Source organism: Pleurodeles waltl, chromosome 6 (genome assembly GCF_031143425.1).
Source record: "Pleurodeles waltl isolate 20211129_DDA chromosome 6, aPleWal1.hap1.20221129, whole genome shotgun sequence".
Lineage (NCBI taxonomy): Eukaryota > Metazoa > Chordata > Amphibia > Caudata > Salamandridae > Pleurodeles > Pleurodeles waltl.
Window position 1 is genome coordinate 334,521,956 of NC_090445.1, and position 13,088 is coordinate 334,535,043.

General features: G+C 43.4%; 1 protein-coding gene across 1 annotated transcript in view; it reads left to right on the top strand.

Annotated features, from left to right (window-relative positions):
• The window catches only part of CARMIL3 (capping protein regulator and myosin 1 linker 3), a 1,220,401-nt gene that overhangs the window by 661,544 nt on the left and 545,769 nt on the right, over positions 1-13,088 (top strand). The window contains exons 20-21 of the mRNA XM_069238205.1: positions 6,151-6,205; positions 6,384-6,556. Of these exons, the coding sequence (XP_069094306.1) occupies positions 6,151-6,205; positions 6,384-6,556 (228 nt within the window). The remainder of the gene's footprint in view (positions 1-6,150; positions 6,206-6,383; positions 6,557-13,088) is intronic.

Genomic DNA, 13,088 nt, shown 5'->3' on the forward strand with positions numbered 1-13,088 from the left:
TGTTACTTGACCAGGGCTCACACCTTAATCAACCAACAACCCAAATTCTCACACTGATGTGTCCCAATTTTCTGAATGTGTTTGGACCTATGTGCCTTAGTTGTCTATCTTTCACAATTACCATTATGTTTGTTGATAATAATACCGGCTGCTTTCAGCGCAGTATGAACTTGTGCAGCAAAATGAGGTTACTATTCCAAACTTTATACAGCATGCTCCTTTCAGAGCTTAATTACTGTTACGTGTATAGTTAGACATGTAGCCATCATGAACATTCGCAATTTAGGTATTTTAAATCATATTTCAGTTTTATTATTTGGATGTAGTGAATGTCTTCATGGCGTTATGTTTGATTCAGCGTGAAAATAAGTCAAGAGTCAAAGGGCAGATTCTCGGGGCATAACTGAAGGCGCATAAGATGACAAGTTCAACACAATAGCCAAGTAAAACACAGACAGGGTTGTTAATACCTCATTCACGTTATAGTACAGATAGTTGTCAGACTCTTGTCTAACCATATATACCTTGCTTGTGTTCCAAATGAGTGTAGTGACATATGAGTATATAGTCGTGTTTTTGAAGTGAAGTGTTCTCACTTGTCTTTATGTGGCGAATCGGACACGATGTAACAGCCACAAAGCACATATTACTTCACTCACGTTCCTCAGCTCTTCATTAAGGTGCGTTGCTAGGCAGCTTCAAGGTGTTTATTTCTATAGACATAATTACACTTTTTTGAGGATTTTGTGCTACATCTGCTTTTCAGGATATAAACTATTGTCAACAACCTATTTAAAGTTTTTCAGAAGTTGTGTATTCGCAACGTGTTTTCTGGCATAGAGGGTGTGTCATTTTTTCAGCATCATAGAAAGTACTTCATAAGCTATTGAAAAGTCACACAATTCATAATGTCTTCCCAGGCCAGCTAACAGTTTGGGGAAAGGACATTTTTTATGTCCTTTTTGTTGACATCTAAAAACATACCCACACCGTTCACACTTTTAAACAAAGAAGACTTCTTTTAGAAGTTTCAGAGCACGCCATTTGTCGAGGAGCAGGAAGATAAAGAGTAATCTTCTTGTTTTCATTTGTCTTAAAATATATATTCAGTTAGCTTAATATAATGTATTGTATTTTGCAGATGTTTGAAGTATTCTGACTTCAGGTACAAAAAAACCTATTAATACATAAGTAATATTCTGTACATTGGAGTAGCTATGCGATAGTCACATTATATTTCTACATTTCAGTCTTTCTGGCCTCTTAGGTCCTAAGTCCAACACTCACAAGGCAAGTAAATCACATGTTTATTCTGAAACCAGTTCACAAGAATGTGACAAGCCGAATGCCCAATGAGACTACCTGACGAGTGAACATTCTACCCATTATGAAACACAAAAGTTCCACTTAGACTGGACAATACTATGACACGCAGTGCACAAGACTGAGCCGTAACACAACTTTACTTTGCACACACATTCCCTATACACACACAGCAACTACATAATCAAAATAACGTTGCTAAATTACCTTTACGAACAATAACATAACAACATTAATACAAGTGCAATTCAAAGAAAATATTTTCTCCAAACAGGATCCTTGAGGGAACGACCAGATTGATCAACATAAATAGACTATGGTGGTCACCCCACCATGTAAACCCTGCCAATAACGCACCTGGCGACAGGAATCCCCATTCCTGTTGCCGGCACACACATTCCCACACGTCCAAACTCTTGCAGACACCCCCCCCCACATGTCCACACGCTTGCAGACACACACCCCCACTCGCCCACACACTTCCTGACACACAACCCCACCTGACCGCACGCATACATCCAAACACCCCCACCCAACCGCATGCATACATACAGACACCCCCACTTGCTTGCACACAGACACGCACCCCCACCAAATCAAACATAAACAGACACGCACCCCCACTCTCTCGCACACAGACACGCACTCTCACTTGCTCACACACATATGCACCCCTCCCCATACAAACACACACACACTCCCCTCTGCTTACATTCACACACACACCTCCCTCCTCATACATTCACACACACACACCCTCCGCATACATTCACACACACACCCCCTCCGAGTACATTCACACACACCACCACGCATTCATACAGTTGCACACACACCACCAGGCAAACACACCCACACGCACACTCGCACGCACACCCATTCCGACACACACACATACTGGCAAACATACACACACACCCCACACTCATGCACCTACCACCCCCTCCCCTTTTCTGGTCGGTCCTCCTACCTGTCTGGGCCGCACAGCATCCCACCTCGAGGTGATCGTCTGAGAGGGGGTGGATGTCGGCGATTCCACCGCCAATGCCACACCACCGTGCAAGGACCGCCATGCCATATTACTGCTTGTAATATGGCAGACGGAGTACTTCCGGCGTGGCGGTGCTGGCGTTGGAACCACCTCTCACCCGCCGTCGTTCAGGCTGGCGGTGTTGGATTTCCACCTATTTATGGGTGGAAATCCGTTGGTGACATGTAATACGGCGGTCTTCAGACCCTGCTTTGACAGCGGTCTTAAAAAAAGACTGCCAAAGTCGAAATGAGGGCCTTAGACTCTAGGTCTAAGCTTACCTTTCTGAATTGGACCCCTACACTTCAGGTCTAAACTTGGACTTCAGGTCTAAGTTTAACTTTATGAATTTGCCCCTTTGTATCGCTTGGTGTAGAGAGCGTATTTTTCTCACTGTTTTCAAAGGCGTTCTAACATCCCACACATAGGCAGGACTATTCACTGTTTATGAGTTTAATGACAATGTCCTTGATATAGAATTGGTGTTACAGGTAAGTAACATTTTCTTATATCCAGTCAAAGGTTACAAAATAAAGTCTCAGGAGAGTCCCAGATTCAGTCCAAGACTAGAAAGACATTTTTAAGTGTGCATTTGAACTTACGAAATTTCTGAATGTCCCTGACAGCAGCAGGAACATCAGTGCACTGTGTAAACTCTGCCACTGCCAGTTGTTGTTTTCCAATCCTTGACTATTGCTATGTAGGAATTGGGTCTCTGTGATTTTGCAAATTGGGAAATGCCCTATATTGTTTTTGATTGAAAAGCATATTTGACTGCCAAATTTGTCAAATAATTTGAAGCAGTAACTCTGAGCAACAATAGTTGACCAAGCCAGCTTCCAATGCCTAGACCACAAAGAACTTGTATCACCCTATTTTGAACTGCCTACAGTCTCCCTATCTGGGATTTTTAAGGAATTGAGGTGAATAGCTAAACAATAGTACATCATAGAGAAAGCTATAGCCTTAGCTAGTATACTTTTATGTTGGATATCCTGTAAAGAACTGCCATTAGAAAAGTTTCATAGTTGCCTATGCACTGCTTTAGAACTGAAGAAAAGAGACAAAAATAAGTCAGTGTTTCAGGAAGCTCTCACTACTTCAGACATGGCAAAGGTAGATCAGTCAGCAGCCTTAGCCTTGGGTAAATCATCTGTTTTGCCCATTCTAAGGCAAAGGTAGTTTGATGACGTCTAGGACCATGGCCGAAATGCTTATCAGGAAAATTTTCAATAATATCCAACAGGGTCTGATTGTCATTAGTATATATTCGGCACCCCAAGCCATGAGCAAACACCAGCATGGCCAGAGGGACCATAGATATGTATTAAACAGGTGGAGTGGAAGGGCAGAACCCTGTGGGACACTTCTGCTCATGTACCCCCACCCATTCAGGATCAGCTCCAGGTACGTGCATGGCAGGTCTCTGAGCAATCTGCTTCAGAGTTTGTTGATGAGTCCTGGTTTTATGGACCCAGATATGTCTACATTAGTGCCTGGATTGACTGGTGTCATTGGTACTTAGAGTGATGTGTGTACTCCTGTGATACTTCTCCTTCATGTCTGGAGGCTTGTCAATCATACAGGGCCACCAACTTCTACTGCTTCTCAATCCCTGCTAATGTTGCAGTGAGCTGTCATAGGAAGCATCCTTTTGATGTGGTGACCCACGATGGAAGTTCACATCAAGTACCAGTTTCTGGCACTGTAATTGTTTCTCCTTTTCTACTTCCCTGGAGAATATGCCAGTAGTGCTCCTTCCTCTAATGAACACTGCAAGCAGTTGGCTAAATTAATTTTGGACACAGTCAAACAGATTTATGACTCCTTAGCCGGGACGTCAGACTCGGCGGCAGAAACTGATTAATGGAAGTCAAATAATGATCCTTCCATCATTCCCAACAGTGAGTGGATCAGTTATCGCAGAAACAGCAGTATTAATAAAATCAGGCTCTCCACTGGACCCTGTGGCAATTAATATCTTGGTACAAGGGGGTGATGATGTAACTTCCACCTAAATGACCTTATATAACACCTCATTGGAATCAGGTCAGGTGCCGGGTGAATGGAAGCATGCAGTAATTTGTCCTGTTAAAAAAAAACCTTCTTAGACCAGGACAAACCAGAGAATTATAGACCCATCTTCTTGCTCCAGAGGATACAGAAAATTCTTAAGAAAATTCTCAATTGAGTTGTCTCGAAATTCCTGGAGGCTAATGACCTTCTGTATCCTACCCAAACTGGTTTTCACCAGGGTTACAACACTCAGACCACCATTATTTTGGCTACTGAGGACATCAAAAAGACACTGGACCAAGGAGCTCGGCAACGCTTATCCTGTTGGATTTAAGCGTGGCCTTTGATACTGTCTCACATCCTTTCCTGACTGAAAGGTTGAAAGCAGTTGGCATTGTAGGGTCAGCCCTTAAATGGCTAACTTTGTACGTTACCAACAGGAACTTTCAAGTAAGTGTGGGACCTTTTGTGTCAGATATATATAAACTGAATTGTGGGGTTCGGTAGAGTTCTTCTCTAAGCTCTACGCTTATTAATACGTAAATTTGCTCCTTCGGTTTTACAATGATTTCATTTGCTGATGAAACGCAAATTATCATATCACTTTCACCAGACACTTCTATTTTTTTTTTTAAATTGACCGTATGTATGGAGAAAGTAGCTAGCTGGATGACAGCAAGCCACTTAAAACTGACTCGAGATAGTACTGATGTGTTGGTGGTCGGCAACAACCTCTCATCATGGGACCAACATTTTTGATCCCCTGTTTGGGGTCCTCTCCTACCCCCAAACCTGAGGTAAAAAGCCTGGGTGTTATTTTGGACAAAGAGTTTTCAGTGTCTACTCAGGCCCAGAAAGTATCTGCCGTCTGTTTTAGGTTCTTAAGGTCTCGAAGGAAATCACTCCGATAGCTACCTCAGGATTGTAGGAGGTTGGTGGTTCAGGGCCTAATCTTGTCATGCTTGGACTACGGTAATTCCCTGTTCATCCTATGTTATAAAAAAAAGTTGCAGGTCATTCAAAATGTGGCAGCACATGTTTCATTAGGAGTGCCTACGACAAACTCTGCGGGCCCAGCATTAGCTCAATTTCATTGTCTACCGATTAAGAAAAAAAATGAATTTAAAGCTCTGTTTATTGTACATAGACTGAAATACTCATCAAGTATGCATCCCCTGCAAAGTCTGATCACTTCTCATGTGGCCAAGAGAGTGTTAAGATCTAACAATCTCTCCCTCCTAGGCGTTCCCAGAATTCAGAGAGTAAGAGGAAGGGGTCTCTTACATTGCCTACAGGGCCGATGTATTGTGGAATTCTCTTTCACTCAAGCTCCGCTCCAACAATAACCTGCTGAATTTTAGAAATCAATTAAAAATTCACCTGTTCAGATAGGGCCAGCTTAACATTATAAGATAAAGGTGGGTTCTGTGCTTTTCTACAGCACCAGGATGCCCATGAGTGCTGTTTGCACTTTACAAGAGCATTTTAACATAGCATAACATCTTAAAAGATTGTATGTAAATAATTGGATTTTAGTGCATTTAGCTAAGTGAAGATTCAATACCAAATTGCTGAACAAAATTAAGTACCACAGTAAATAAACAGTGCCAGTAATTGTGCCCTCATAAACCATTCCACATTTCCTTCCATTTCGTTGATACTATTCCTATTATACTTTACAAAACACCATTCCACTATACCATTGATGCATTATTACTCACTGTATTTACCCCTTATGGCTGCATGTATTGATGTGAATTGAGTGTTTGTTACTTTTTCAGGACACTGGAGGAGATCCTGCAGAGAATTGTTCATCTGATACAGGAAGAGGACTGTGTAAGTAAAGCATTTATGATCCATTACTGACTACTTCAAAGATTTTGTTAATTCCTTTACAGTGTTTCATTCTCTTCTCCCCACTTCACCCGATGTGTCTTCTCCCTTCTGACCACACTTAACTATCATTCTGCCTTGCTTCTCTGCTCAGCTATCTTCTTGTAATTTTTTATTTCAGTCATTGGAGTCCTTATCTGTTGCCGATTCCCGTCTAAAATCTCGGACCAGCATTCTGATTAATGCTCTTGGTAGCAACACCTGCTTAACCAAGGTGGATATCAGTGGAAATTCAATGGAAGATATTGGGGCCAAGATGCTGTCTAAAGCCTTGCAGATCAACAGCACACTCAGGTATGTTTACGTTATTCATTAGGCACATGGGAATGGTTCTTAAATTAGTCAGTATACAAGTCAGCAGTGGTCCATAGCGCACAGATGGGATGGGATGAGATATCAGGTTAGGCCATACTTTATACATCACAACCTTTCTCCCAAGTGGTATCCTGGCGTTGAAAGAAAACTAGTGCTCCTGAAGGTGAACTCCAGTGTCCAGGCTGGAAGAATTAGCAAGTGGAACAAGGGTAAAGTCAAGTCTTCAGAGGCTTCCTCAATTTCAGCAGATTTGGCTCCTGGTGTAGGGAAAGTAAAATTCCAATTTATATCAGCCACCAAAGAGATGGCCCTACCACCCACCAACATTCGATTGAATATGGCCCTGAATCTCAAAGCACAACTGGGATTGTACCAGATCAAACTCTGTAAAAAGAGGGAAGGTCATTTAGGGTACAAAGCCTTGTCCACTAGACAGTGCAAAATAAACACAATACATTCCTTAACATGCAGCCATTGAAAGCTACCAGTGCAGAATGAATATGATCCAATTTTTACAGACCCAGTACTAGAATGGAAGTGAAATTTTGTGCAAGCTGGAACCTGTGCACAGAACATTGTAGCATATCTATATAGACTGATTTACAGTAATCCAAACACACTGCAATAAAGATGTTCCGATTTTGCACTTTGTGGGCAAAGGAGAACAGATGGAGGATATGTTTTAGAGTGCAAAGTTGAATGAAACAGGAACTAACTACAACATTGATATGACTAACCCAAATAGGTGCATAGTCAAATTTAACAGTTTATCACACAAGAGACGGGCAGTGGCATCTATTCATATAGGAGATGGCTAGGACTGTTTCCACAAAAGGGAGAGCCCAACCATTGTAGGACCTAATAGAGCTCATTACGAGTCTGGCAGTCGGAAAAGCTAACCGCTAGTCTTGTGGTGAGGAGACTGCCGCGGAGCTGACGGTCTCCCCACCAGACTAATTATAAGGTTTCCATGGGGCTGACCGGTGGAAGCTGTGCAGCGGCATTGGTCTTGGCTCCACATGGAGCTGAGGCCAATGCCGTCACACGGGGGGAGGAGAGGGCACCACCATCAGAATGTGCACTGTCTGCAGTACAGAGAGTATGCATTCCGATGGTGCTGGGCAGAGGGGCCCTTGAACTGCCTATGCCATGGGCATAGGCAGTGCAGGGCCTCCCCTGTGACTCCCAGCACTGGCTGTACTCCAGCCTTTTCATGGTGGGGTTCCCGCCATGAAAAGGTTGGCATAGGCTGGCGGAAAGTGGGGTTGCAATCAGCCAGGCGGCACTGAGTTCAACGCTGCCATGGCTGGCTACAAGCCTGACTACGACCACCCCAATGGGATCCATGATCCTGGCGGTGGCGGCAGTCCACTGGTGGTCGGACCAACAGGGTTATAATCTGATGGTCGGACCACGAAGAGTGAGGCGGTCCGATCTCCACCGTGGGTTTGGCAGTCCCCAGACTGCCAAAATCGTAATAGGGCCCTAAGTCTTCTCAACATTAAGTTTGAACTGATTAAAACACATCCTGCTTTCGGCCTTAATCAAGCGGTCATGAAAATGTGACTGGTAACATAGCCAAAGGTTTTCAACATAATTATTTGTGCCATCTGCTTACATAAAAAGGCCAGAGCTAAATGACTGAGTAAGATAGGCTAAAGGCAACATATAAAGGCAAGGAGACAGTATAGATTTCTTTGGAACTCCACAGGTAAGGGATCTGTCAGAAGATGTGCACGAGACGAGAACAATGTTTTGAGCTCTGTGGGCAGAAAATCTCTGAACTAAGACATGGCCTTTTTTCCTGATGTCAAGGTCATCAAATCAGAACAGGATCTTGTGGTCTAAAGTATAAAATGATGCAGATAGATCCAGTAGAATCAAAGCAGCTTGGATGTTATCTAAGGCACATCATTGCAGTTCATCCAGTGCAGCCACTACGACTATCTCTGTACTGCAACTAGTACAAAAACGTGCTTGTGCAGGGTGTAGAAGGCTATTATAGTTTGCATATTCTACTATAGAAAAGCTTAGTCAAGTATAGAAGTTGATAAATAGTCAGATTATCATTGTTTAGCCAGGGTTTTTTGGTGAGGTTTATTCATGCACATTTAAAATTGTTAATAAGAGAAATCATTAGCATTTAGAAGAAACAGCAGGTCAAGAGTTTAGCTGGCTTAAAAAGAGAAATAGCCAAAGATTAAACTGGTTCTCCGTAGGGCCAAAGTAGAAGAAACAACCGTAGTGTAGTGCTCATAGAAATTAGTGACTTGATTACATTTAGTATCTAAAATAGTATATCGGGGGGATCCCTAGGTCCCCTAATGATGGAAAAAAATAGAAAAATTAGTTAAGACCATGTTAGGTGCATTCAAGATTTTGTTAGCAAAGAAGGTGGGTGCATCAGTTCTAATAACATATTTGTTGATGTGGGTGAGCCTTTTCCATTTCAGTTTTGAAGAATCATCATAATCCCAGTGCCTAAGGTGCAGAAGTGCTGGAGATTGTGAAAATACTGTTTAATTTTAGGTTCCTTGCTGGAAAACGAGTCATAAGCCTTCTTAGAAGACTCCTTTTTCACAGAAGTGATCCAGTCAAGAGTAACACTCACTTGAGAATTATTCTTACCCAGAAGTGTTACGGATCAAGTTCTGAAGGCACACATTTCGATTTCACAAGGGGATCTAATAATCCTCTTGAGACATTGTTCCATTTGCCATTTTCTACAAATAGTGTAGGCCTTCGCTCTTTTCTTTCCATGGAGTGAGAATTAACATGAAAAAGGAATATAATAATGATCCGTCTTTAGGACTGCACAAGTACAAGAAGTCTGATATGAGGGTATTCGAGCAAACTTCATCTGGCCTGTGAGCTTTAATTAGTGGGGAACAGGATACTCAAAGTGAAACCAATAAGGCAAACATGTTTCTTGAATTTATCAGGAGTTGCAAGCAAGGGCTTTTTAAAATGAAGATGGAAATCTCCCAGAAGTACGGGCTAAAACAGGGTTGGACTGAGAAAGTGCTGAAGCTAATGAAAGGCATAAAGGTACCCTGGTGGGTTAATAGACCAGTGGTACACTGGGTACCTAAAGGGGTAGTAGGCCTTATGAAGAGAGTTTCTAGAGCAGGAATCATATTCATAACTTTTCAGTCCATTTCTGATAAGAATATCAACACTCCCATCCTTTTTTGAGTATTGATGGTCAAAGAATAAAGTATAATTAGTGGAGGTAACATTGTTCTTGATAGCTCCACGGTCATGTTGAGTTTAAAACTGTGCTGGAATACTGATCTTATTTATAATGAGGGCCTATGCTGCTTCTGATAACGTTGGTGTATCCCTAACTATGTGATGTGGCTCTATTTTATAAAAATTTGTGGAATAAATAGAACAGCATCAAAATCACATGTTCTACGTTGATTCTAGATTGGTTCTAGATTAGCACCTTGTGTCACTTGAAAAATGCCTTTTGTCTTGGACAGTTTAGTGCAGTTCCTTTCGACCTTTCGACATTCTTGTCCAGCTGAGAAGGTATTACAAAATGGGGGTGTTTCTTCCATGTACAACTGTTATATGGAAATGGCAAAGACTTTGGAATTGCAAGATTATCTCTTTGTTACTTATAGTGTATTTTCCTCTGGTTAAAAAAACTGGCAAACTTTATGCCCATTCCTTTTTAAGTAGCAGTCTTAAACCTTTTAATAATACATAAATAATTTTACCAGGCTTCCAAAAATGACAAAGATAGTTTGTCATATTTATTTATAACATAAAGGTTAACTGCAAGCCATCTGAATAATTTCAGAGGTGCTTAATAGATCTCCCTCTAACAAGCACAGGCAAAACTCATATGCGGTAGTGTTTTTCAATTTACCATATTAAGCGGTGCTGGCAGTCTCCCCACAAGCCCCATTACAACTTTCCCACTGGGCTGACCAGCTGAAACCAAGGTTTTCGCCTGTCAGCCCAGTGGGAAAGGTGTGACAGTATTGTTCCTGGCTCATAATTGCACCAGCACCCTTGAAATGTACATGTAGGAAAGTACCCTGTTTTTGGAATGTTACCCCCAATTTCTGCCTGATGTCAGTGTGTTTGACTGTGTCACTGGAGTCCTGCCAACCAGGACCCCAGTGCTTATGCTCTCTCTTCTCTCAATATTGTCACTGCATACTGGTAGCCCAGTATTTCATCCCAAATTGGCATACTGGTCACCCCGTATAAGTCCCTAGTATATGGTACTTAGGTACCCAGGGCATTGGAGTTCCAGGGGATCCCTATGGGCTGCAGCATTACGTTTGCCACCCATCGGGAGCCCATGCAAAGGCTTCTGCAAGACTGCCATTGCAGCCTGCGTGAAATGGTGCATGCCCCATTTCACAGCCATTTACACTGCACCAGGTCACTTATAAGTCACCTATATGTCAGGCCTTCCAACCCTGCAAAGTACCTGTGTGTGAGGGCACCCCTGCACTGGCAGAGGTGCCCCGTCATCCAGGACCAATTTCTCAGACTTCGTGAGTGTGGGGACGCCATTTTACCGGTGCACTGGACAGAGGTCAGTACCTATGTCCAGCTTCACAATGGTAATCCGAATATGGCCGTTTAAGGTGTCTAACATCTGGGAATTGTACCCCAATACTGATTCTAGTATTGGTTGTACAATTCCATGCACTCTGGGGGTTCCACAGTGGACTCCCAGTACTGCCATACCAGCCTTCTGAGGTTTTCCAGGCAGCCCTTAGCAATGATAGTGGGTTCCTAGTGGGAACCACTCCACTAGTCTTGTTCTCCCCTGTATCTATCCTGGTTACTCCTGTTCCCTCCCCTTCCTCACTTTGTCTTTGTGTCCGTCTCTTTCTGTGTCTCCCCTTAGTGTTTGACTATAAGGGGACACTCCCCCTCCTGGATACCAGAGGCATAGCAGCCTCTATGAAAGGGCAAGAATTGTAATTCCCTGCTGTGGTAGGACTGTCCACTTGTATAGATAGATATACCCACTTGGTCACTCCACGCATGAATATTGCCTATTATGAACATATGTGTTACGTGCATGAATGCATTCCTTTGACACGTGTGTAGTTGGTTGGTTTTGCAGTGCCGTGTGCCATCAGTGTTCTAATTGTTTGTTTATCCCCCATAGGCCGCCTCAAGGTATTTCCTTGGGTAAGGTAGACCTTTTATTTCACACTCTTTGACTTTCACATAGAGTAATTTCCTCCAACGTGAGACGTAGGGATCCTAGGCCCTGACGAATGCCCCGAGACCTTCATTGGCTCACTTCTGAGGGCAGAAACATGTTGGCTATTAGTTAGGTGACCCTGTGAGTCCTTGTCCTCACAGAGGTGTCGCAACCCCCGTTTTAACTACACCAGTCAGACACCACTATTAAATTTGTTACTCCTCACAGGTGTCTGCTTGGGTGTTTTTAATTTTTTCAGTAGATTAGCTGGATCCCGATCTTTCCAGAAACAAGTTTATTTACGCACTCCCTCCTGTTCTTTTAACAGTGAGGTTGAGTCCGCCCAGGTGGCACTGTTCTACCTGTGTGGGTCTAGGTAGTCAAATGATGAAGCATGACACTATATAGTGTGTGAGACCACCTAGTCCGTAAAAGGAATTTTCCCCCCGCTGTTTCTTCCCGCGCATGCACTCTGCAGTTACCTACTGACATTACCCTTCCAAATAGGAACATATACAACCCAGGGCTACGCTGATATCCGCGACACCCTCGTTAAGAGAACCCCGTACTTTCTTGTGTATTTTGAGCCCCAGCTGCTGCCACCTTACAGACAGGGTTCGGCCCTCCTTTTGCTTGAGCAGCTGAAGCCCAGGAAGGCAGAACAAAGCATTTCCTTTGGAAGAGGGGTGTTACACCCTCTGCCTTTGGAAATAGTTGTTACAGTCATGGGAGGGTAGACTCCCAGATCCTCTGGAAATGCTTTGACGGGCACAGATGGTGCCCTCCTTGCATAATCCAGTCTACACCGGTTCAGGGACACCCAGTCCCTGCTCTGGTGCAAAACTGGACAAATGAAAGGGGAGTGACCACTCCCCTGTCCATTACCACCCCAGGGGTGGTGCCCAGAGGTCCTCCAGAGTGTCCCTGGGTTTTGCCATCTTGGATTCCAAGGTGGTAGGGCACTCTGGGAGCAACTGAGTGGCCAGTGCCAGCAGGTGACATCAGAGCCCTCCCCTGATAGGTGCGTACCTGTGTAGCTGACCAATCACCCTTTCAGGGCTAATTAGGGTCTCCCCTCTGGGTGTTATCTCAGATTCGGATTGCAAGACTCCAGCATGAATCCTCTGAATCCTTTACTTCACCTTCTACAGACGAAACTGCATCTGGACCCTCCAGGAACTCTACAAACTGTAACAATGAAGCAAAGACTACTTCTTCAACATTGTATCTTCAGCTCCTGCCAGCAACTGCAACTGTTTCCCGGTCATTCATCCTCTGAGGACTGCCTGTCTTCAGCCTGCACCAGAAGAACAAAGGAATCTCCCTTGA